The 25,774-nt window shown below is 40.3% G+C and overlaps 1 protein-coding gene across 1 annotated transcript; it reads right to left on the reverse strand.

Annotated features, from left to right (window-relative positions):
* Positions 1-174: 174 nt before the first annotated feature.
* LOC110502651 (S-adenosylmethionine synthase) lies at positions 175-25,774 on the reverse strand. The gene is made up of 9 exons (XM_021580859.3): positions 25,211-25,774; positions 20,888-20,965; positions 20,228-20,350; positions 16,563-16,819; positions 7,770-7,895; positions 4,476-4,568; positions 4,111-4,293; positions 3,775-3,908; positions 175-3,459 (listed from the first exon to the last, which is right to left on the reverse strand). The coding sequence occupies exons 1-9, from the start codon at positions 25,278-25,280 to the stop codon at positions 3,357-3,359; spliced, it is 1,167 nt and encodes a 388-aa protein (XP_021436534.1). The 5' UTR covers positions 25,281-25,774; the 3' UTR covers positions 175-3,356.

Below are 25,774 nucleotides of genomic sequence, written 5' to 3' on the forward strand. Positions count from 1 at the left end.
CATATACACTTTAATAGTGATACTGTACATATACACTTTAATAGTGATACTGTACATATACACTTTAATAGTGATACTGTACATATACACTTTGCATGCCAAGTGTCTGAGGACTGTGGATATGATAAAACCAAAACACCATGCATAACAACCCAAACAAATGCTTTAAACATATTTCTATGTTTGAAATATTTTTATTGTCAACAATTTTCTATTTACATTTTCAGGTTTCTCTGCCAACTGTTATGACTTTGTGTAGAGTTGGGTGAAGGTGGTGGGGTGGGGTGGGGGGGGGGAACAGCATACAGTATCTACTAGGTACAGAGGGTAGAACAGCATTCCACCAATTAGGTGCATTTTTAGTAGTGTAATTTGGTGAGAAACATTATTCCATGAAGAGCACTTGTTCAACTTAACAAAACATGTTTTACCATATCAAGAGGTTAAATAACAAATATACTATAGTAGGTGCCAATCAAGCGCCAAATAAAGTAACAGGGTTGATGATTTAATCTTAAATCAGCCATAACTCCCGTTGTGATAGGGGGAATGGAAGCTTGTTGTGTGCAACAGGGAGGGGCAATTAAATGCAAGCTTCACAATTAAAAAAAATAATTGTGATAAAATGTCTAGCTATGCAATGGGTAGGGTAACATGGTTGATGTGTTATGCTCAGTTTTCCACCACAAAACACTAGAAAATGGCCAAAAAGAGTAGAACTAGCTCACCTGCTTTTACACTAGGATTTGACTATTATATTCAATGTTTCTTTTGAAATAGTTATTGAAAAAGGAATAGTTTCACCATATTAAAACGAGAGTTCAGTTCACCTAACTGTTTTTTTTTGTTACCTTAAAACGAATCACTATTCACATAAAATAATAATAATAATCTTCAGAAAACAATTCGTCATAACAACCAAATAACTAGGTGAAAACCCTTTCACCAATTACGGGTAAGACTTGGAGTTGGTCAAATCTTCCTCATAGAGGACTCACAGAGGGACATGTCACAATGCTGCATTTTGGCACTTTATCAAGTTTTTATCCATATAAAACAATTGGATTTATTGATTTTTTCCATGTGATATATAGATATATAACAGGCTTTTAAAATGATATATTTGTGCACAATTCCTACTTAAACGCAAAAGGCACTCATTTTGTGGAATTATCCAGCTACTATGTACAGAGGGTAGAACAGCATAAAGTATCTACTAGGTACAAGGGTGGGGGAACGAACTTCCTTAGGACAACAAGGTTTGGGACACAGTTAGGAAGAGAGAATACCTAAATCAGTACAGTGTTTGCTGAACACATCACAGGGCTAAAGCCCTGGGTCATCATGATCAATGACTCAGCAGGTGAAGAGAAACAAGGGCAGAAACACCCACACACTGTTACTAGAACCCCTAAAGTGTTTCATTTAATTCATGTTTCTAAAAATGAAACACCACAGGATGGTTTCTAACTATGTGGAGGTATTTCTCAGGTTCTTTAATTATTGTTTGACAAAACCAGCATCCTGAAACGTTTTGGAAGACTTTGTTTTATACACTATTCCCCTAATATGTCCTTAAATAAAATACAGGGCCCAGCAACTCAGAGTAAAACATATAATGTAAACAGACAAGAGTCTATGCAAAATACGTTTATAATGAGAGAGCGAGACAGACAAACAGCTTATCACTGATTTCAAATAGGTGAATGTCCCAGAGATGGTTTGAAAGAATTGGGAAAATGGATGAAAAGAAAAATACACAAGTGGTTTGAAACTCTGAGGAAAGAGGTACATTCTGACATCAACTTAAAATACTTCTGTCATGTTTGTCTGGCAAGCTCAATGTCATTATTCTCAGAGAGCATCATCTCAGGCATGTAAAATTGTACAAATGTAGAAACATTGGTCCACAAAATAATATGCCTACTGTTGGCAACATGCAGTTTGGCAATCTATTCATAATCTATTCATAGACAAATAATCACAACAATTAACTCGCAATCAAGTCAAAAAACGAAATACATCAAACCTTATCCACTATCGGCCATCAGAGTTGAGATGAGAACAGTTTATTCATTCAAGGCCGCTAATATTGTTTCCAGTGAGATAGATCCCAGCAGCAGCTTTACAGATGAAGATACAAATAGCACAATCAAACAGGACTGAGCAGGGTTTAATAGATGCATCATAAAACATTATAAGGCCTTATAAACAGTTATAAAGCATCATTATGATGCCTTATAAATGGTTATGAAGCCTTATTTTGCAAGTCTATTTCCACTGCCACATCTGGTCAACTGTAACACACTGGTAAGAGGTACAGTATACCGCCCGACACATCCCTGGTATAAGAAACCTGTGTCATCTGACTATACACCTGTCATTGTTGCTGCTGTTGTGTCGTTGTTGTAGTAGTAATGCACTGTAAAAAAATGTTTAAAAAAAGTCTTGCAGCATCGATGAGAATTATAAAATGAAGACTTTCATGTGGATTTGATCTTTACAGAGCTACTTATAATATAAACCAGTTTGATACAGTGCAAAGAATAGTTGTAACCGCGGCCAAAACCCAAGTTAGAGGGTGATCTCCCTCCTAACATTAGATGGGATTGAAAGACCCTACTGATAAAAGATGAATATACTTTGGTTGATTGAAAGTTGTTGATTGAACCTGCAGATACATATTCCCCTTAGATTATGGATGAATACAGGATTTATAGCACCATCTTGAAGTGATATGGACAGAGTGGAGGGGATGTATTGCTATACAGTATATTCACAGTTTATATTTTTTTCAATATTTAACTTTATTGATTATTATATGGTTGGTTTTGTTTGAGAGAGAAGAGAGAGAGAATAAACAAACAAATCCCACTCTATGGGCTGCAACAACATTAATGATTGATCAGCACAAGTCCAAACCTTACCTTTTACCCTAATCATAACTCCAAGCCATAAAACGTAAAGGAATACTTCGGGATTTTGGCAATGAGGCCATCCATCTACTTCCCCAGAGTCAGATGAACATGATTATGCTAGCAGATCCCCATAGACTTTCTGTCATTGCGCTAACGCTAGTTAGCATTCGCTCGTGAAACTACCTCTACCATTTTTACATAACTGTGTCCAGTATGAAGGAAGCTAGAGGTAGTTTTGCAAGCGAATGCTAACTAGTGTTAGTGCAATGACTGGAAGTCATAGATAAAGGGCCTCGTTGCCAAAATCCCGAAGTATCCCTTTAACCTCAACACTATCCATTGAAAAAGCAGAACCATTTGTAGTTGTAGCCTGTAGAGGGGGCCTGTTTTTGATCTCCACATCAGCTCATTATATATTTGACCACCAGGAGTGGATGTTTAGTAGGTGAGCTCTTTAGGGACTTCCCAGGTGAATTCACTCCGGCCAAAGTGGCCATAGCACGCTGTGTTCTGGTAGATTGGCCTCTTCAGGTTCAGTTCCCTGTGGAGCGAGCGATAAAACACACATCAGAGGTGGGAAAGACACACCTGTAACAGCATTTGATACACAAATGTACAATACCACTGCTTGTGTAACGTGAATGTCCGCACAAATCTCTCAATGACATGATACGCATGACTTACAACTTTGCAGCTCTCGAGATGGGTTCTTTCATTGCGCTAATAATATGGACAAAAAATGTACCTTAAGCCTGATATAGACCTCTATGGTTAATTTATTGTTGTGTGAGATTATCTATGTATTACAAACAACAGTTTTCCTTTGACGGTGTGACTTTAGAGGTGAGGTGTTTACCTGACGATGACACCAGGTCGTAGGTCAAAGTTCTTGTTGACGATATGTAGCAGCTCTCTCTCAGACTTCTGTGACGAGCCGTAGGTGAACACGGAGATGGACAGAGGGTGAGCCACTCCGATGGCGTAGGATACCTACAGTCACACAGACATAATGCCCTCAATGCTCATGTCAACATTTTGAGATAACCACTGATAAAACCTACAGCGGTAGTGACAATATAAAGTCAAAAGTCATTAGCTGATGTCAGCTCTGTCAGGAGAACTGATGTATTTGGTTGCTATTTTATTGTGGAGTAGAACTACAACAACCAGGAGAACCATGATAAGACCTCACCTGAACCAGCACCCTCCTGCACAGTTTGGCCGTGACCAGGGACTTGGCCACCCAGCGGGCAGCATAGGCAGCCGAGCGGTCCACCTTGGAGAAGTCTTTACCAGAGAAAGCTCCACCACCGTGGGCCCCCCAGCCTCCGTACGTATCAACGATGATCTTCCTACCCGTCACTCCAGCATCACCCTGGCAGAGGAAGAAGATAGCAGGAGTTGATATTGTGTTTGTTTTGAGGTTTGATCTTGCATTATATCCTTTGGTCTTTAAAGAATGAGCTGTGTGTTTGTGTGTGTGTGTGTGTAGGGGAGGTGAGTGAACTTGCGTCTATTTACATGAGTGATTGCACCCATTTTGGCTATGACATTCACCTGGGGTCCTCCGATAACGAAGCGTCCACTGGGCTGCAGATGGTAGATGGTCTTATCATCCAGATACTTAGCTGGAACCACTGCCTTGATCACCTGACAGGAGGGAATAATATAGTACATTTTTATGAAGCCTTTCAAAGCGCATCAAAGTGCTTTACATTGCATCCACCACCAGACCCACACATACAGATACTTTGGCCAAGTTTAGAAAAAATACTTGATTTGGATTTTCAATAAACTTCCTAGCCATATCATCCAGCATGCACAGGGCTGGCCCTGAACATTCTGCCGCCCTAGACGAGACAAGAACCTGCTGCCGACCTCCCATCCCCCGCTAGACTATGTACAGCAGGGGTTGGCAATAGGTTTGGTCTTGGGCCAATTTTTTTCTCAGCTAAAAGTTGGAGGAATATGTTAACAGCCCAATTCAAAGTCCTACACTACAAATTAAACAACAATTAGGCTATATACTTAGTTCAATGTCATTACATTGATAAAATCACCAATGTCTATTACATTCGTTTTATATATTTCTGTGTGTGTTGATTGCAAGATGTTTTTCCCCAATCAAAATAAAATGTTGGGCTGAAAAAGTCTCAAAAGAAAGGAGGATGATGAAAATAGAAGTTTCAGGTAAGAATGGAGAGAGAAATAGGCATTCTCACCATATTTCTCTAATGTCAAACCAGATTGTCTTGTATGCAATGCTGTTTGCAAATATTTTAATCTTTCAAAAGTTACCTTTCCACCCAGACAGACGCTCTAACGCAGAAAAATGTAAGGTTCAACTTAGCCTCTACTCCTCCATTGTGGCAGGTGGCAGGTAGCCTAGTGGTTAGAGTGTTGGACTAGTAACCAAAAGGTTGCAAGATTGAATCCCTGAGCTGACAAGGTAAAAATCTGTCATTCTACCCCTGAACAAGGCAGTTAACCAACTGTTCCTGGATTGTCATTGAAAATAAGAATTTGTTCTTAACTGACTTGTCTAGTTAAATAAAGGTTAAAAAATTAAATAACCAAAAAACAGAAGTGTTTCCCTAAAAGCTGCCTGGGTTTAAACAGACATATTCATATAGCAAAGTCAATTTGCTTGTCTCCTTGAATACCATAGGCTGCAGCTCGACTTCAGAATGTCACAGATAGGAATCAATATATCCCCATATGCATTGGAGTCATGTCTTTTTTGGTCATTTTAAAGCTTGTTTCTACCATGAGGAATCATGGAGTTCATTGTTATAGAATGCTTTATATAATCTGGATTCTTCTTATGTATTTATACCTGCGGTACCAGTAGGTATACCCTCACTCAATTTGAGCCCTAACACCCAAACACACCAACCCTTACCAGACATGGAGGTATTTTAGGAGTGCATGCGACAGTATTGGAGGATTTGGCTATACCGACTTCTATGGATAGCATAATTCTGTTTGTCAAACAGGTAAGCCTACCACGTTTTTGAATAGGACGAAATAGGCTCCAATTCTATATGTAATTCTATAATTAGGCCCATAGAAATAGTTGGTGCGCGCGTGCACAAATAGGAGGTCCATTACCTGGCAGAAAGGAATTTTACTTCAACTGCTGCATCAGAGAGTTACAATGTTGCAATCAACCATAGTTTCTGACTAATAATATGACACCTATTATCCCACAGTGTAGGACCCCACAATTGTTACAATAAAAATAACACTTTTATTTAACATATTTAACCTATCATTTAATATTCCTGTAGAACTGTAAAAAGAGTGAGATCGTTTGAGCTTTGGAAACAAGTGCTTTCCTAAATGCATGGTGGGCCTCGTTTCGCTGGAGCAGTGTAAAACAAGCTTTCTGTCAATGACCCGGCCTTAACGAATTGTGTTTAAGATACCCAGCATTTCCACAAACTTCAGAAAGTTCCCATTATTTGGCTCATTCAGCCTGTCAGTGGTCCCACCAAGCGCAATGTTCTGGGTGGCCATTACGCGTATCAGGGCTCTGAGCCTCTGCAGCACCTGCTGCCAATTGAGAGTCTCTCTGTCAATAGCCCGTTGGGCTTGGGTATCGATAGTTTGCTTGGACACCAGCCTGATCTCCAGCTCCTTCCACCTCTGGAAACTATCTAGGCGGTCATGCGACTTCTCCTGTGAGATGAGGAGGTGGCACAGATTCTTCCAGTCCCTGGTTCCATTCCTGACCAGCGCAGATTTGCACTCGTGTGAAAGAAGTTTGCAGCAAAAACAGAAGGCTTCATCGTTTTTCTTGGAATAAACAAGCCATGGTCTCTCCACTCTCTCCCCGTTTGCCATTCTCCTATTGTATTGGGCCACCAACAATCTTTTGGGAAATTCCCCTCCTTATTCTGATGTGGCCCAGCCCGCACTAACATATCCCGTAAAGATCCATTCATATATTTGGGCCCCTCACCGGGATCTTTTATGTTTTTTGTCTGGGAGTTGGATTTAGCAGCAGCAGCAGCACCACTGTCATCAGGGACCTAGAGGTACTAATCTGAGTCCGGGTCCCAGATAGCAAGGTCTCTGCCTGTTTGGAGATGTGGCTAGGCCTGGTGCGATCACCTGTTCTTGTCTACCCAGAGAGCCGTCATCATCTGTGGAAGTGGATGGCTCAGACTCCTCCGGTTCGTCCTCTTGGCTGCTAGAACCAGTGAACGGGGGCTCGTCCTTCTCTGCAAATTAACGTCCTTGGCGGCTTATCGTTCTCCACACCGGCTGATGGACATTGCTGCATGCTGATCAATTTCAGCAGCAAATCTATTTGGTTTAGAGATTGTGCCTCTTTTCTTATCAGTTTTTTAAAATATATATTCACTTCCTGATGGTTTTTGTCTCTTAGACATAGCAGCAAATTTGGTTGCAAATCTCTATAGCTTACTTTAGCTGAAATGATTTCCACTGGTAGCTAGCTAACATTAACAGGCTAGGTTAGGCTACTGCCTTAAATCACCAATCATCTTCATCACACACAAACATAAAAAGCAATACAATAATTTAATTGGCAGATTATTTTTTATTAATGTTTCACAATTGGATAATCCCCTAAATACACACACATATATCCATAGCTACCAAGGATAGGGGGAGTGAACTTTGGGAGAAGCGGGAATGGGGTGGGTGGCTATGAGATGCAGCAATGACTATGAGCTGGTGGCTGGGGCACTGGCAGCAGTGTAGTAGCCGATCAGGGGCGCCGGAAGGCGGTAGCCAATTTCCAAAATGCCGCCCCAAATTCAAGTGCTGCCATAGGCGACCGCCTAATCTTGCCTAATGGGAGGGCAAGCCCTGAGTACGTACCGTCTCCTTGAGCACCTTCTTCTGTTCCTCCAGGCCGATGAAGTCATCATGTTGAACAGAAATGACCACGGTGTGGACCCTTATAGGGATCACTGCCCCATTCTCCTGCTCATAGTGTACCGTCACCTGATGAAGAAGAGGAGATAGCGATGAGAGGGAGAGATGGAGGGGGAAGAAGAGGGTAGGAGATGAGATACAGTATGTTATCATATTTGTTCTGCTACATGTTTTTTATATTTTTTTATGGGGTAGATCAGCTTTAATATTGCAGAGAGATTGTAGCCTCCATCAATGCCATTGTCTGCATCTTTTCCAATATATACAGTATACATATACATACATATAAATACACATACAGTGGGGCAAAAAAGTATTTAGTCAGCCACTAATTGTGCAAGTTCTCCCGCTTAAAAAGATGAGAGGCCTGTAATTTCATCATAGGTACACTTCAACTATGACAGACAAAATGAGAAAAAAAATCCAGAAAATCACATTGTAGGATTTTTAATGAATTTATTTGCAACTTATGGTTGAAAATAAGTATTTGGTCAATAACAAAAGTTTATCTCAATACTTTGTTATATACCCTTTGTTGGCAATGACAGAGGTCAAACGTTTTCTGTTAGTCTTCACAAGGTTTTCACACACTGTTGCTGGTATTTTGGCCCATTCCTCCATGCAGATCTCCTCTAGAGCAGTGATGTTTTGGGGCAGTTGCTGGGCAACACGGACTTTCAACTCTCTCTAAAGATTTTCTATGGGTTTGAGATCTGGAGACTGGCGAGGCCACTCCAGGACCTTGAAATGCTTCTTACGAAGCCACTCCTTCGTTGCACGGGCGGTGTGTTTGGGATCATTGTCATGCTGAAAGACCCAGCCACGTTTCATCTTCAATGCCCTTGCTGATGGAAGGAGGTTTTCACTCAAAATCTCACGATACATGGCCCCATTCATTCTTTCCTTTACACGGATCAGTCGTCCTGGTCCCTTTGCAGAAATACAGCCCCAAAGCATGATGTTTCCACCCCCATGCTTCACAATAGGTATGGTGTTCTTTGGATGCAACTCAGCATTCTTTGTCCAAACACGACGAGTTGAGTTTTTACCAAAAAGTTATATTTTGGTTTTATCTGACCAGTTAAGAACAAATTCTTATTTTCAATGACGGCCTAGGAACAGTGGGTTAACTGCCTGTTCAGAGGCAGAACGACAGATTTGTACCTTGTCAGCTCGGGGATTCGAACTTGCAACCTTTCGGTTACTAGTCCAACGCTCTAACCCTGCCGCGCCAAGGATCATTTAGCTATCTGAAGAATTCCATATGTTATCTTAGTAGACCGAACCCCCAGGTCTTTAATGCAGGGCTGACAGACAAATTGCTTACTTTGACCCCCTTCCACTTGTCTCTTCCATTTTTGCAGTAATGCTGCAATTAGTTGATTCTAATTTTGGGTAGTGCAGACATTTCCATATATTTTTGTTAGCTGCATGTGTGACATTACTCTACCAGTCCTATTTATGATATAATTTACAAAGATGATACCTTTTTTATTTTATTTATTTATTGAAATGTTTTTATTTTTTAAATCAATGAGTATATTTAATTTAACCACAATATTTGTTGTATTATTTGTTCTGTCTTTTCTGGTGGATAAAACTCAAATTGCAACCAACTTTCTATGGCTTGTTTTAAAAATAGAGATATTTTGGAGATTATTTCATTTTCAAATAACCAAAAGTGAGAGGTTGTAATCTGAATAAAGGAAAAAAGTTATTCAACAAGGGGTGAGAAAGTCTTACTAATTTGCTAGAGAACCAGTTCGGATTTATGCATAACTTTTGTATAACTGACGCATTTAATGAGAGGTCTAATGCTTTAATATTTACTTTTTGCCCTCCGAATTCATATTCATCATATAAATAGACCCTTTTCCATTCCAGATAAAATTGAATATTTTTTGCTCATATAATAAAAAAACAGGTTACTTGCTAGGTGTAGGCAAGGCCATAGGCAAATAGGTAAACTGGGATATGACTAAAGAGTTAATCAGGGTGACAGATATTTCCCTTTCCATGGTAGCGAGATCTTATCTATTTCGAAACTTTCTATTAACATTTATTGGAGTGAGATCATTTATTTATTTTGGGATAAGTATACCGAGTATATCCACATCACCATCAGAACATTTTATTGGTAAACTACACGGTAATGTAAAAGTTATTTTTACATTATTTTTTTTGTGATCCAACACGTAATCATAATTTGGTTGTAATCCAGAGAGGTTAAATAAGTATCTAGATTCTCTATGAGGTGGTGAAGGGATCCAAATTGTGGATTTAAAAGAAAACATGAATCATCAGCGTATAATGACGCGCTGAATTTCTAACCCTTTGATATTATTGTTGGATCTGATTTTAACAGCTAACATTTCGATGACAATAATAAATAGATATGCCCATAGTGGACAACCTTGTTTTACTCCTCTTGACAGTTTAAAACTTTCTGAGAATTAGCCATTATTTACTGTTTTACACCTAGGGTTACAATACATGATTTTAACCCATTATATAAGAGATTCTCCAAAATGTAAATATTCCAGGTATTTACATATAAACTCCAGTCGTACTTTATCAAATGCCTTTTCGAAGTCAGCTATGAATACCAGGTCTGGTTTCCCAGATTTTTCATAGTGTTCTATTGTTTCCAGTACTTGTCATATATTATCTCCAATATATCGTCCATGTAAAAAACCTGTCTGATTAGGATGAATAATATCCGACAATACCTTTTTAATTCTATGCGCTATGCATTTTGCTATAATTTTTGCATCATAGTGTAAGAGGCCTCCAATTTTTTTAATGGACTGGATCTTTACATATATACACACCACTTGGATCCTGTTTCAGTAATAATGAAATCAGACCTTCTTGTTGCGTGTCCGATAATCTACCGTTTATATAGGAGTGGTTAAAACATGCTGATGATGGTCCTCTTAGTATATATAAAAAAGTTTGGTATACTTCCACTGGTGTGCCATCCAGCCCTGGAGTTTTCCCGGACTTAAAGGCTTTAAATGCATAAAGAAGTTCCTCCTCTGTAATTTGCCTTCACATAAGTCTTTCTGTACAGATGTTAATTTTACATTATTAATAGGAAAACAATCCATACAATTAGGTTTGGTTAATGGAAATGGGGGAGACTGAAATGAAAACATATTCTTAAAGTACTTTACTTCCTCTTTCAAAATATTGTTTGGTGAATCCTGAGCAACTCCGTCATTTGTAACAAGACATTTTTTGGTAGCATTTCTATGTTGAAGATTTAAAAATAATTTGGTGCATTTTTCCCCATATTCCATCCAGTTCACTTTATTTTTATAATATATTACACTGGATCTTTCTTGAATAAGTTCCTCCATTTCTTTTTGTTTTTCCTCTAACTTACTCTGTGCCTCTATGGGACAGTTTTGATTGCTATCTATCTGTACTGTTAGTCCTTCAATTTCCTTTGTTAATATGGACTCTTTTGACCTAAATTGCTTTTGTTTTATAGATGAGTACTGAATTTCATGGCCTCTAAAGGCACATTTAAAAGAGTCCCATACAATAAGGGGATCTGCTATACATATGTTATATCAGAAAAAGCCAGTTATAAATTATTCTGTTCTAGTTAAAAACAAGTAGGCTTTGATTACATTTCCAATATCCTTGCCCACATGGTAATTCTGTAAGAGTAATTCATATGCCAATTATGTGATGGTCTGACCGCATTCTGTCCCCTATCAACACTTTTTAAACTTTTGGTGCCAGAGAGAATGACATAAGAAAATAATCAAGACGACTAGCTTGATTAAGCCTCCGCCATGTACAGTGAGGGAAAAAAGTATTTGATCCCCTGCTGATTTTGTACGTTTGCCCACTGACAAAGAAATTATCCATCTATAATTTTAATGGTAGGTTTATTTGAACAGTGAGAGACAGAATAACAACAAAAAAATCCAGAAAAGGGCATGTCAAAAATGTTATAAATTGATTTGCATTTTAATGAGGGAAATAAGTATTTGACCCCTCTGCAAAACATGACTTAGTACTTGGTGGCAAAACCCTTGTTGGCAATCACAGAGGTCAGACGTTTCTTGTAGTTGGCCACCAGGTTTGCACACATCTCAGGAGGGATTTTGTCCCACTCCTCTTTGCATATCGTCTCCAAGTCATTAAGATTTTAAGGCTGACATTTGGCAACTCGAACCTTCAGCTCCCTCCACAGATTTTCTATGGGATTAAGGTCTAGAGTCTGGCTAGGTCACTCCAGGACCTTCATGTGCTTCTTCTTGAGCCACTCCTTTGTTGCCTTGGCCGTGTGTTCTGGGTCATTGCCATGCTGGAATACCCATCCACGACCCATTTTCAATGCCCTGGCATTGGTTCTCACCCAAGATTTGACGGTACATGGCCCCGTCCATCGTCCCTTTGATGCGGTGAAGTTGTCCTGTCCCCTTTGCAGAAAAACACCCCCAAAGCATAATGTTTCCACCTCCATGTTTGATGGTGGGGATGGTTTTCCTGGGGTCATTGGCAGCATTCCTCCTACTCCAAACACAGCGAGTTGAGTTGATGCCAAAGAGCTCCATTTTGGTCTCATCTGACCACAACACTTTCACCCAGTTGTCTTCTGAATCATTCAGATGTTCATTGACAAACTTCAGATGGGCATGTATATGTGCTTTCTTGAGCAGGGGGACCTTGCAGGCGCTGCAGGATTTCAGTCCTTCATGGCGTAGTGTGTAACCAATCGTTTTCTCGGTTGGTCCCAGCTGCCTAGAGATCATTGACAAGATCCTCCCGTGTAGTTCTGGGCTGATTCCTCACCGTTCTCATGATCATTGCAACTCCACAAGGTGAGATCTTGCATGGATCCCCAGGCTGAGGGAGATTGACAGTTCTTTTGTGTTTCTTCCATTTGCGAATAATCGCATCAACTGTTGTCACCTTCTCACCAAGCTGCTTGGCGATGGTCTTGTAGCCCATTCCAGCCTTGTGTAGGTCTGCAATGTTGTCCCTGACATCCTTGGAGAGCTCTTTGGTCTTGGCCATGGTGGAGAGTTTGGAATCTGATTGATTGATTGCTTCTGTGGACAGGTGTCTTTTATACAGGAAACAAACTGAGATTAGGAGCACTCCCTTTAAGAGTGGGCTCCTAATCTATAAAAGACACCTGGGAGCCAGAAATCTTTCTGATTGAGAGGGGGTCAAATACTTATTTCCCTCATTAAAATGCAAATCAATTTTATGGATTTTTTTGTTGTTATTCTGTCTCTCACTGTTCAAATAAACCTACCATTAAAATTATAGAATGCTAATTTCTTTGTCACTGGGCAAATCAGCAGGGGATCAAATACTTTTTTCCCTCACTGTATATCTCACTATGTCAGGGTATTTACAGTAAGGCTCCATATACCCACTAATTCCAATATATCCATGACATTCATGATTTCCTTAAGTGCCTGAGGGGGATAGTTTGCAGTATGATTTCCTTTACGGTCCATAGAGGTATTTAAAACCATATTAAAATCTCCCACCATAATAATAGAGTCTAGTGTTGCTTGTAGGTTTGATAAATTATAAAATATATTTTAAAAGAAGCGTGGATCATCATTATTCGGACCGTATAGGTTAAAAAGCTATATCTGTTTATGGTCCAATAACATATTTAAAATCATCCATCTACCTTGAGGATCTGTTTGGACAATTTGCACTGTTAAATAATATCATCACATGTTCTGCTACATGCTTGTCTTTATTATGTTCAGTCCTGAAGCCAAGACACGTGCCTGTCAATGTTATCAGATATCAATAACATTTTCTGAGGGCCTTGGTTAACTAACTGAACTTCCCTTCATGTGAATGTCTAAACTCTCAGTGGGGAGTCATGGTTTCAAGTGGGGACCACATGCTTCTCTCTCTCTCTGTCAATTATATTTCAATTAAATTCTCTCTCTCAATTGTTCTCCCTCTCTTTTCCTTACTTTCTCTCCCTTTCTCTCTCTTCATTAATTTCTCTCCCTTTCTCTTATTCTCTATATGCAACCCTACACCACCTCTCTTCTAATACAGTTGAAGTCAGAAGTTTACATACACTTAGGTTGGAGTCATTAAAATGTGTTTTTCAACCACTCCACAAATTTCTTGTTAACTTCTGATGGTATAGGGGACGCTTCCGTCCCACTTGGCCAAAAACCAGGGAAAATGCAGCGCGGCAAATTCAAATAAAGTGATATAAAAATCAAACTTTCATTAAATCACACATGTAAGATACTCAATTAAAGCTACACTCGTTGGGAATCCAGCCAACATGTCAGATTTTAAAAAGGCTTTTCGGCGAAAGCATAAGAAGCTATTATCTGATGATAGCACAACAGTAAACAAAGAGGGTAGCATATTTCAACCCTGCAGGCGCTACACAAAACGCAGAAATAAAATATAAAACATGCCTTACCTTTGACGAGCTTCTTTTGTTGGCACTCCAATATGTCCCATAAACATCACAATTGGTCCTTTTGTTCGATTAATTCCGTCCATATATATCCAAAATGTCAATTTATTTGGCGCATTTGATCCAGAAAATAACAGCTTCCAAAATGCGCAACGTCACTACAAAATATTTCAAAAGTTGCCTGTAAACTTTGCCAAAACATTTCAAACTACTTTTGTAATACAACTTTAGGTATTTTTAAACATTAATAATCGATCAAATTGAAGACGGGTCTATCTGTGTTCAATACAGGAAGACAACAAACCAACGCTACTTTTCAAGTCTTGCGCAACTCTCAATAGTGCAACGCAGTTCCTAGATGGCCATACTTCTTCATTGCACAAAGGAATAACCTCAACCAAATTCCAAAGACTTGTGACATCCAGTGGAAGCGGTAGGAACTGAAAACAAGTTCCTAAGAAATATTGTTTCCCAAAGAGAAGTCAATGAACAGACAGAGACCTAAAAAAACAATTCTGAACGGTTAGTTAGTCCGCTACATAAGTTCTGTTATACTCACAGACATGATTCAAACAGTTTTAGAAACTTCAGAGTGTTTTCTATGCAAATCTACTAATAGTATATCTTATATTCTTGGCATGAGTAGCAGGAAGTTGAAATTGGGCACGCTATTTATCCAAAAGTGAAAATGCTGCCCCCTATACCTTTTAACAAACTATAGTTTTGGCAAGTTCGTTAGGACATCTACTTTGTGCATGACACAAGTCCTTTTTCCAACAATTGTTTACAGACAGAATATTTCACTTATAATCTGTATCATCTGTATAATCTGTATCACAATTCCAGTGGGTCAGAAGTTTACATACAGTACACTAAGTTGACTGTGCCTTTAAACAGCTTGGAAAATTCCAGAAAATTATGTCATGGCTTTAGAAGCTTCTGATAGGCTAAATGACATCATTGGAGTCAATTGGAGAAGTACCTGTAGATGTATTTCAAGGCCTACCTTCAAACTCAGTGCCTCTTTGCTTGACATCATGGGAAAAGCAAAAGAAATCAGCCAAGACCTCAGAAAAAAATGTGTAGACCTCCATTAGTCTGGTTCATCCTTGGGAGCAATTTCCAAACGCCTGAAGGTACCACGTTCATCTGTACAAACAATAGTACGCAAGTATAAACACCATTGGACCACTCAGCCGTCATACCACTCAGGAAGGAGATGCGTTCTGTCTCCTAGAGATTAACGTACATTGGTGCGAAAAGTGCAAATCAATCCCAGAACAACAGCAAAGGACCTTGTGAAGATGCTGGCGGAAACGGGTACAAAAGTATCAATATGCACAGTAAAACGAGTCCTATATCGGCATAACCTGAAAGGCCGCTCAGCAAGGAAGAAGCCACTGCTCCAAAACCGCCATGGGGACAAAGATTGTACCTTTTGGAGAAATGTCCTCTGGTCTGATGAAAGAAAAATGTAACTTTTTGGCCATAATGACCATGGTTATGTTTGGAGGAAAAAGGAGTAGGCTTGCAAGTCGAAGAACACCATCCCAACCTTGAAGCCCTGGGGTGGCAGCATCGTATTGTGGGGGTGCTTTGCTGCAGGAGGGACTGGTGCACTTCACAAAATAGATGACATCATGAGGATGAAAATTATGTGGATATATTGAAGCAACTTCTCAAGAATTCAGCCAGGAGGTTAAAGCTTGGTTGTAAATGGGTCTTCCAAATGGACAATGACTCCAAGCATACTTCCAAATTTGTGGCAAACAAATTCAAGGTATTGGAGTGCCCATCACAAAGCCCTGACCTCAAAATATGTGGGCAGAACTGAAAAAGCATGTACGAGCAAGGAGGCCTACAAACCTGACTCAGTTACACCAGCTCTGTCAGGAGGAATGGGCCAAATTTCACCCAACTTATTGTGGGAATCTTGTGGAAGGCTACCTGAAACGTTTGACCCAAGTTAAACAATTTAAAGGCAATGTTACCAAATACTAATTGAGTGTATGTAAACTTCTGACCCACTGGGAATATGACGAAAGAAAGAAATGCTGAAATAAATCATTCCCTCTGCTATTATTCTGACATTTCACATTCTTAAAATGAAGTGGTGATCCTAACTGACCTAAGACAGGGAATTTTTACTATGATTAAATGTCAGGAATTGTGGAAAACTGAGTTTAAATGTATTTGGCTAAGGTGTATGTAAACTTCCGACTTCAACTGTATATCCCCCCCCCCCCAGAGAGAGAAAGAGGGGGAGAGAGAGAGTTCATTGGTAATTCTCTCAGTCTCACCTGTGTTTTAGAGTCGGGGCGGAGCCAGGGGATGGTTCCGTTGCGTCTGAGTTCGGCCATCTTGGAATTCAGTTTGTGAGCCAGGACGATGGTGAGAGGCATGCACTCCTCTGTCTCGTCTGTAGCATAGCCAAACATCAGACCCTGGTCTCCAGCTCCCATATCCTCCTCTTTCCTGTCGATGTGGACACCCTGAGCAATGTCTGGACTCTGCTGCTCCAGAGCCACCAACACATTGCACGTCTTATAGTCAAAACCTGGGGAGAGAGAGAGGAGGGAGAAAGGTAGGGACAGAAAGAGAGAGAGAGGGAGGGGAAGAGAAAGAGGGAGGAAAAGAGAGACAGAGGGTCATGATTCATCCTCTAGTATGTTTCTGATTTTCTACATTATGCAATCTACACTATAGTATAGTATAACACTCACAAAAAAATATAAACGCAGCATGCAACAGTTTCAACGATTTTACTGAGTTAATGTTCATATAAGGGAATCAGTAAGTTGAAATAAATTAATTAGGCCCTAATCTATGGATTTCATATGACTGGGAATACAGATATGCATCTGTTGGTCACAGATACCTTAAAAAAGGTAAGGTTGTGGATCAGAAAACCAGTCAGTATCTGGTGTGACCACCATTTGCCTCAAGCAGCGCGACATCTCCTTCCCATAGAATTGATCAGGCTGTTGATTGTGGCCTGTGGAATGTTGTCCCACTCCTCTTCAATGACTGTGCGAAGTTGCTGGATAATGGTGGGAACTGAAACACACTGTCGTACACATTGATCCAGAGCATCCTAAACATGCTCAATGGGTGACATGTATGGAGAGTACAGTGCCTTGCGAAAGTATTCGGCCCCCTTGAACTTTGCGACCTTTTGCCACATTTCAGGCTTCAAACATAAAGATATAAAACTGTATTTTTTTGTGAAGAATCAACAACAAGTGGGACACAATCATGAAGTGGAACGACATTTATTGGATATTTCAAACTTTTTTAACAAATCAAAAACTGAAAAATTGGGCGTGCAAAATTATTCAGCCCCTTTACTTTCAGTGCAGCAAACTCTCTCCAGAAGTTCAGTGAGGATCTCTGAATGATCCAATGTTGACCTAAATGACTAATGATGATAAATACAATCCACCTGTGTGTAATCAAGTCTCCGTATAAATGCACCTGCACTGTGATAGTCTCAGAGGTCCGTCAAAAGCGCAGAGAGCATCATGAAGAACAAGGAACACACCAGGCAGGTTCAAGATACTGTTGTGAAGAAGTTTAAAGCTGGATTTGGATACAAAAATATTTCCCAAGCTTTAAACATCCCAAGGAGCACTGTGCAAGCGATAATATTGAAATGGAAGGAGTATCAGACCACTGCAAATCTACCAAGACCTGGCCGTCCCTCTAAACTTTCAGCTCATACAAGGAGAAGACTGATCAGAGATGCAGCCAAGAGGCCCATGATCACTCTGGATGAACTGCAGAGATCTACAGCTGAGGTGGGAGACTCTGTCCATAGGACAACAATCAGTCGTATATTGCACAAATCTGGCCTTTATGGAAGAGTGGCAAGAAGAAAGCCATTTCTTAAAGATATCCATAAAAAGTGTTGTTTAAAGTTTGCCACAAGCCACCTGGGAGACACACCAAACATGTGGAAGAAGGTGCTCTGGCAACAATGCAAAACGTTATGTTTGGCGTAAAAGCAACACAGCTGAACACCATCCCCACTGTCAAACATGGTGGTGGCAGCATGATGGTTAAAATTGATGGTTAAAATTGATGGGAAGATGGATGGAGCCAAATACAGGACCATTCTGGAAGAAAACCTGATGGAGTCTGCAAAAGACCTGAGACTGGGACGGAGATTTGTCTTCCAACAAGACAATGATCCAAAACATAAAGCAAAATCTACAATGGAAGGGTTCAAAAATAAACATATCCAGGTGTTAGAATGGCCAAGTCAAAGTCCAGACCTGAATCCAATCGGGAATCTGTGGAAAGAACTGAAAACTGCTGTTCACAAATGCTCTCCATCCAACCTCACTGAGCTCGAGCTGTTTTGCAAGGAGAAATGGGAAAAAATGTCAGTCTCTCGATGTGCAAAACTGATAGAGACATACCCCAAGCGACTTACAGCTGTAATCGCAGCAAAAGGTGGAGCTACAAAGTATTAACTTAAGGGGGCTGAATAATTTTGCACGCCCAATCTTTCAGTTTTTGATTTGTTAAAAAAGTTTGAAATATCCAATAAATGTCGTTCCACTTCATGATTGTGTCCCACTTGTTGTTGATTCTTCACAAAAAAATACAGTTTTATATCTTTATGTTTGAAGCCTGAAATCTGGCAAAAGGTCGCAAAGTTCAAGGGGGCCGAATACTTTCGCAAGGCACTGTATGTAGGCCATGGAAGAACTAGGACATTTTCGGCTTCCAGGAATTGTGCACAGATCATTGCGACATGGGGCCGTGCATTATCATGCTGAAACTTGAGGTGATGGCTAGACAATGGGCCTCAGGATCTCGTCACGGTATGTCTGTGCATTCAAATTGCCATCGATAAAATGCAATTGTGTTCGTTGTCCACAGCTTATGTCTGCCCCTTACCATAACCCCACCAACACCATGGGGCACTCTGTTCACAACGTTGACTTCAGCAAACCGCTCGTCCACACAACGCCATCTGCCTGGTACAGTTGAAATAGAGCACATTTCTCCAGCATGCCAGTGGTCATCGAAGGTGAGCATTTGCCCACTTAAGTCGGTTACGACGCCGAACTGCAGTCAGGTCAAGAAACTGGTGAGGACGATGAGCACGCACCTGAGACGGTTTCTGCATAACCAAATTCTTCGGGTATGCAAACCCACAGTTTCCTCAGCTGTCCGGGTGGCTTCTCTCAGACGATCGGCTCAGGTGAAGAAGCTGGATGTGGAGGTCCTGGGCTGGCATGGTTACACATGGTCTGTGGTTGTGAGTCCGGTTGGACTTACTGCCAAATTGTCTAAAACAACGTTGGTAGAGAAGAGAACACTTGTGTCATTAGGTCAATATCCCAATATGGGGTCAGTGGGTTTCTTATGTGTTGTGTGTCCCAACTGTTCTAATGAGCTTATTTCCTTGATTTTTTTCTTGGAAATTAAGAAGTTATGTAAGACTAAATCAAAGGGTTTGAGTTCAAACAAAACAGAAAGCAGTGATAGCTTTAGACAGAACAGAAGGAATGCATGGTGAAATGCTTTTGGGACATTTGCCTTTGTTGGTCTGTGTGTTTCACTTAAATGTGTCCCCTCACTCACCATGACCCTGTGTGTTTCCTTTAAATGTGTTCCCCTCTTACTCCCACTGGCAACCTTGGGATCTGGGTCCCGTTTCAGGTGAAGAGTAGAGAAATGAGCAGTAATGATCATGCTGTTTAATGAGCTTCTTGATATGCCACACCTGTCAGGTGGATGGATTATTTTGGCAAATAAGAAATGCTCACTAACAGGGATGTAAAGAAATTTGTGCACAACATTTGAGAGAAATAAGCTTTTTGTGTGTATGGAACATTTCGGGGATCTTTTATTTCAGTTCATGATACATGGGACCAACACTTTACATGCTGCATTTATATTTTTGTTCAGTAGAAACATACTGGTTTGAGTACAACAGAAGCCTGTTTCTCACCTTTGTCTGAGTTGTCGTAGCCGATGTGTTTGATCGTGTCTCTGACAACCTTCTGGTAGTCTACATTGGCCCGGGAAGTGATCTCTCCACACAGCAGCACCATGCCAGTCTTACACACCGTCTCTACACAGGGTGAAGACAACCATTAACACTTTATAACTGTGTAATAACAACCAATGACACTTATCTTTAGATAAGTGGTATTCTATGTAAGTATGTCTCAAGTGTTGTGTAATTGATTGGTAAGGTATTTTGAACTTGTAGACCTCTATCTTGGGAAACAAATCAACAACAACAACAACAAATAGTTTTGAGTTCATAGTGGACATGGATAAGTGTAGAATGTACATTAGGTCAATATCCCAATATGGGGGTCAGTGGGTTTCTTATGTGTTGTGTGTCCCAACTATTCTAATGAGCTTATTTCCTTGAGTTTTTTCTTGGAAATGAAGAAGTTATGTAAGACAAAATCAAAGGGTTTGAGTTCAAACAAAACAGAAAGCAGTGATAGCTTTAGACAGAACAGAAGGAATGCATGGTGAAATGCTTTTGGGACATTTGCCTTTGTTGGTCTGTGTGATTCACTTAAATGTGTCCCCTCACTCACCATGACCCTGTTATTCTATGTGTTTCTTTTAAATGTGTCCCCCTCTAACTCACCACAGGCAACCTTGGCATCTGGGTCCTGTTTCAGGTGAGCATCCAGGACAGCATCACTGATCTGGTCACATATCTTGTCTGGAAAAGGACAGAAAGATGACAATAATAAATGAAAAGAACAAAGGATACAAAGCAGACACAAATAAATTAATTAGTCGTTGGAGTTATGCCAAACCACCCGGCACATGGCTTGAATCAAGAAACACCGAAACAAAGTGTATTTGAGCGTGATGCGAATTAATAATATCCTCATGAACAGGATTGTACCCATTGAACTCGGGAAATATTTAAAAAGTGTCACATTCCTTTTTTGGGGGATAATCCCAAAGTACAAAAGAGCAGTATTTGGCAAGACCTGAAAATGGTTGTCTAGCATTTATCAACAACCAATTTGACAGAGTTTAAAACATTTTTAAAATAATAATTAGCAAATATTTGCACAATCCAGGTGTGCAAAGCTCTTAGAGACACCCAGAAAGACTCACAGCAGTAACCGCTGCCAAAGGTGATTCTTACATGTTTTGGGTGTGATTACTCATGTAAATGAGATATTTCTGTATTTCATTTTCAATACATTTGCAAACATTTCTAAAAACTTTGTCACTTTGTCATTATGGGGTATTGTGTGTAGATGGATGAGATTTGTTTTAAATTCAGACTGCAAAACAACAAAATGTGGAATAAGTCAAGGGGTAGGAATACTTTCTGAAGGCCCTGTATCCTATGCCTGGCATGCAAAACTATGCAATACAGATGCACATGCCCAAAGTCATCCTTATCTCACATTGTCTCCCACTGTATTTCAAGCCCCGGTGTACATACAGATGTGGGATCTTAATTTGAGCCAGTTTGCTACAGCAGCAAAATAATCCTGCAGCAACAGGAAATGTTAATTATTATGTGGATTAGAATTTTAGAAACCCTTTTAAATTCACATTTTGGGGGGTATTGTTTTTACACTACAGGTTTGCATTTTCTCAGCAACAAAAGAGCAGTGGTGTGAAAAGTACTCAATTGTCTTACTTGAGAAAAATTAAAGATACCTTAATAGAAATCGCATCAAGTAAAAGTGAAAGTCACCCAGTAAAATACTACTTCCGTAAAAGTCTAAAGGTATGTGGTTTAAAATATACTTACAGTTGAAGTCGGAAGTTTACATACACTTAGGTTGGAGTCATTAAAACTTGTTTTTCAACCACTCCACAAATGTCTTGTTTAACAAACTACAGTTTTGGCAAGTTGGTTAGGACATCTACTTTCTGCATGACACACGTCCTTTTACCAACAATTGTTTACAGACATATTATTTCACTTATAATTCACTGTATCACAATTCCAGTGGGTCAGAAGTTTACATACACTAAGTTGACTGTGCCTTTAAACAGCTTGGAAAATTCCAGAAAATGATGTCAAGGCTTTAGAAGCTTCTGATAGGCTAATTGACATAATTTGAGTCAATTGGAGGTGTACCTGTGGATGTATATCAAGTCCTACCTTCAAACTCAGTGCCTCTTTGCTTGACATCATGGGAAAATCAAAAGAAATCAGCCAATACCTCAGAAGAAAATTGTAGACCTCCACAAGTCTGGTTCATCCTTGGGAGAAATTTCCAAATGCCTGAAGGTACCACATTCATCTGTACAAACAATAGTACGCAAGTATAAACACCATGGGACCACGCAGCCGTCATACCGCTCAGGAAAGAGACGCGTTCTGTCACCTAGAGACTAACGTACTTTGGTGCAAAAAGTGCAAATCAATCCCAGAACAACTGCAAAGGACCTCGTGAAGATGCTGGAGGAAACAGGTACAAAATTATCTTTATCCACAGTAAAACGAGTCCTATATCGACATAACCTGAAAGACCGCTCAAAAAGGAAGAAGCCACTGCTCCAAAACCATCTACAATTTTTTTTTCTGAGGGGACAAAGATCATACATTTTGGAGAAATGTCCTCTGGTCTGATGAAACAAAAATATAACTTTTTGGCCATAATTACCATCGTTATGTTAGGAAGAAAAATGGGGAGGCTTGTAAGCCGAAGAACACCATCCCAACCGTGAAGCACCTGGGTGGCAGCATCATGTTGTGGGGGTGCTTTGCTGCAGGAGGGACTGGTGCACTTTACAAATAGATGGCATCATGAGGGGGAAAATTGTGTGGATATATTGGAGCAACATCTCAAGACATCAGTCAGTTAAAGCTTGGTCGCAAATGGGTCTTCCAAATGGACAATGGCCCCAAGCATACTTCCAAAGTTGTGGCAAAATGGCTTAAGGACAACAAATTCAAGGTATTGGAGTGGCCATCACAAAGCCCTGACCTCAATCCCACAGAACATTTGTGGGCAGAACTGAAAAAGCGTGTGTGAGCAAGGAGGCCTACAAACCTGACTCAGTTACACCAGCTCTGTCAGGAGGAAGAGGCCAAAACTCACCCAACTTATTGTGGGAAGCTTGTGGAAGGCTACCCGAAACGTTTGACCCAAGTTAAACCATTTAAAGGCAATATAGAAATGCCAATACACTGTACTGTTACATACTGTTAACTACAGAAGAGTATAAGGGCCAAGTGAAGAGAGAAATCAACGGCGATGGGTGGTGATACTTGGATACTTTTTTTCCGCCCTGGCTCCCTGTTGCTGTGTGCGCCACCATTGAAATGCATGATGTTAGATGACCTGGTGAAACTATACTTTAGAATTGGCTTTAGTAACAAGGAAATCCTATCTCTTTTAGCACATAATAACCATATTATTCATTATAAGTAGGCCTATTTGGACCTGGAAGAAGTTGGGCCACAGATTATTTTCAGAAGGAGGAACGACACAGACTCAGGTGAGGTATTTCATTGAAGTCTGTGTGGTTACCTATATTAACCCTCCCACAAACACCTTTGCGTAAAACCCCTGCTTCATTGTTTATTCTTGAATTATTGCCACATTATTCTCAAAATATTGACACTTTTTTAAAGTATTATCATGCATAAAAAAGTATTGTAAGTACCACATCCCATTTTTTTTCTCTTCACTTCACCCAAAGGGGGAAGTATAGGTTTTAGCACTTTTGATTGGACGTGGTTGGAGTTAACATGGTTGGAGGGGGCGGAGTGTACGGGACCCCAGACCGTTGATAGCAGAATGAACATGTTAAAATAAGAGCCAATCAAACTGCAACATTGTACCCCCCCCCCCCCCCCAAAAAAAAAAAAAAAAACACACACCACAACTTATCAAACTTAATTGATTTACTGATTTCTGTGGAACAGTGTGTGCAATGTACTGTTTGTCACTATCGGCCCACCGCTGTGCTTGTATTGGTGGGTGATGCATCATCAGACTGTTTGTGTGAATGTGTGTGCGTGCTGGCAATAGTGTACTGTGGGAGCATAAGTCACTCTCTCTCTCTCCCTTTCTCTCAGCATTGCAACTCTACACCAGACCTCTACTCAATATCCCCCATCAGGGAGAGAGAGACAGCGAGAGAGAGACAGAGTGAGAAAAAGAGAGAGCCATGGGGGTAGTCTATCAATGGAATACCATCATATGCTCTCATAGTAAATGTGTAAATGTGTCTGCCAGGAGCACAGACAGATTAACTACCTCCAGGGTCTTATAGTGGCTGACTAGATACTATCTTTGTGTCATAGAGCACCATTACGCTGTGTTTCTACATCAGCACGGTAATCAGTTTTTGAGCAAATATAGACATTTAGTTCAATTCTTTCTCAAAAAATGTTTTTCCACCTTTTATATCTCATACTATATACCAGGGGTATTCAGATCTACGCTACGACAGGGGTGTCAAACTCATTCCGCAGAGTGTCTTAGGTTTTAGTTTAAATTAAGACCTAGACAACCAAGTGAGGGGAGTCCCTTACTAACTAGTGACTTTAATTCATTAATCAAGTACAAGGGTGGAGCGAAAACCCTCAGACACTCAGCCCTCCATGGAATGAGTTTGACACAAGGTCCAAACTACTGCTGGTTTTTCTGTCCTTCCTGATATTTAATTGCACCCGTCTAAATCAGTCCCTGATTAAAGGGGAAGTATGAAAAAAGTACTGGAACTGGCTTTGATATCCAGATTTGAATTTGAGGGCTATATACACTTGAACTATGATTGTGTCAAACTGTAGCCATGCAACAAATATATCATGTATATTACCAACATTGAGTAACTATTCACACTTCATCTGACAGGCACAGATGTAGGTTCTCATTGAGCATGTTGCCATAGCTGTGGGGCCATGGCTAGAAAAAATGGTGAGTACTGGTAAAGAGCATGTAAAGAGCAAGTAAAATGGAACCAAGAGAAGACTCACCTGGATGTCCCTCTCCGACAGACTCCGAAGTGAACATGAAGGACTCATCATCCAGCAGAGTGTCACTCATTTTGACACAGGCAGGTGCTCAGAACCACTCAAAAACACAGAGAAGTTCCTCTGTTTCCTTCAACAGCAGCCAAATAGATCTGGTGAGAGCTTTATATTCCTGCTCGAGAAGGTAGAAAGAGTGAGGGTTGCAGCTGTGCGGTCAATTGACTGTCTGTCTATCCAGATCTCTATCCAGAACTCCTGGACTATCTACACATGGTCCTATATATGGCTAAGAGAAAACACACACACATCATGTGGTGAACCCATGGGACAGACCATTCCAGGGGGGAGTTGTTGATGGAGGGGATTTAAAATGTAGTCAAGTCCCAATTAAACCCTTGTTATTTCCACAATCCTGAATGGTGGAAGGAATCTACAACTTCTGTCATCCACGGGGTGCTGCTGGAGTCCAGATACCTTTGTTGGGCTGTAGAAAGCAAACTATCACTCCCCTCTATTCTCCGGGTTGGTTAGCTCTCCATTAGGATTGAGCTGGGGCTGTGTAAAGGT

This window comes from Oncorhynchus mykiss, chromosome 23, assembly GCF_057628025.1.
Source record: "Oncorhynchus mykiss isolate SJ-2025 chromosome 23, ASM5762802v1, whole genome shotgun sequence".
NCBI classification, from domain to species: domain Eukaryota; kingdom Metazoa; phylum Chordata; class Actinopteri; order Salmoniformes; family Salmonidae; genus Oncorhynchus; species Oncorhynchus mykiss.

Excerpts from the sequence above, each read along its gene's own strand:
- LOC110502651 (XM_021580859.3), bottom strand. The coding sequence starts at position 25,280 with ATGAGTGACACTCTGCTGGATGATGAGTCCTTCATGTTCACTTCGGAG. Across the intron at positions 4,569-7,769 it reads AGAAGGTGCTCAAGGAGACG|GTGATCAAGGCAGTGGTTCC; the intron begins GTACGTACTCAG and ends CCCTCCTGTCAG. Across the intron at positions 3,909-4,110 it reads GCAGGAGGGTGCTGGTTCAG|GTATCCTACGCCATCGGAGT; the intron begins GTGAGGTCTTAT and ends GTGTGACTGTAG.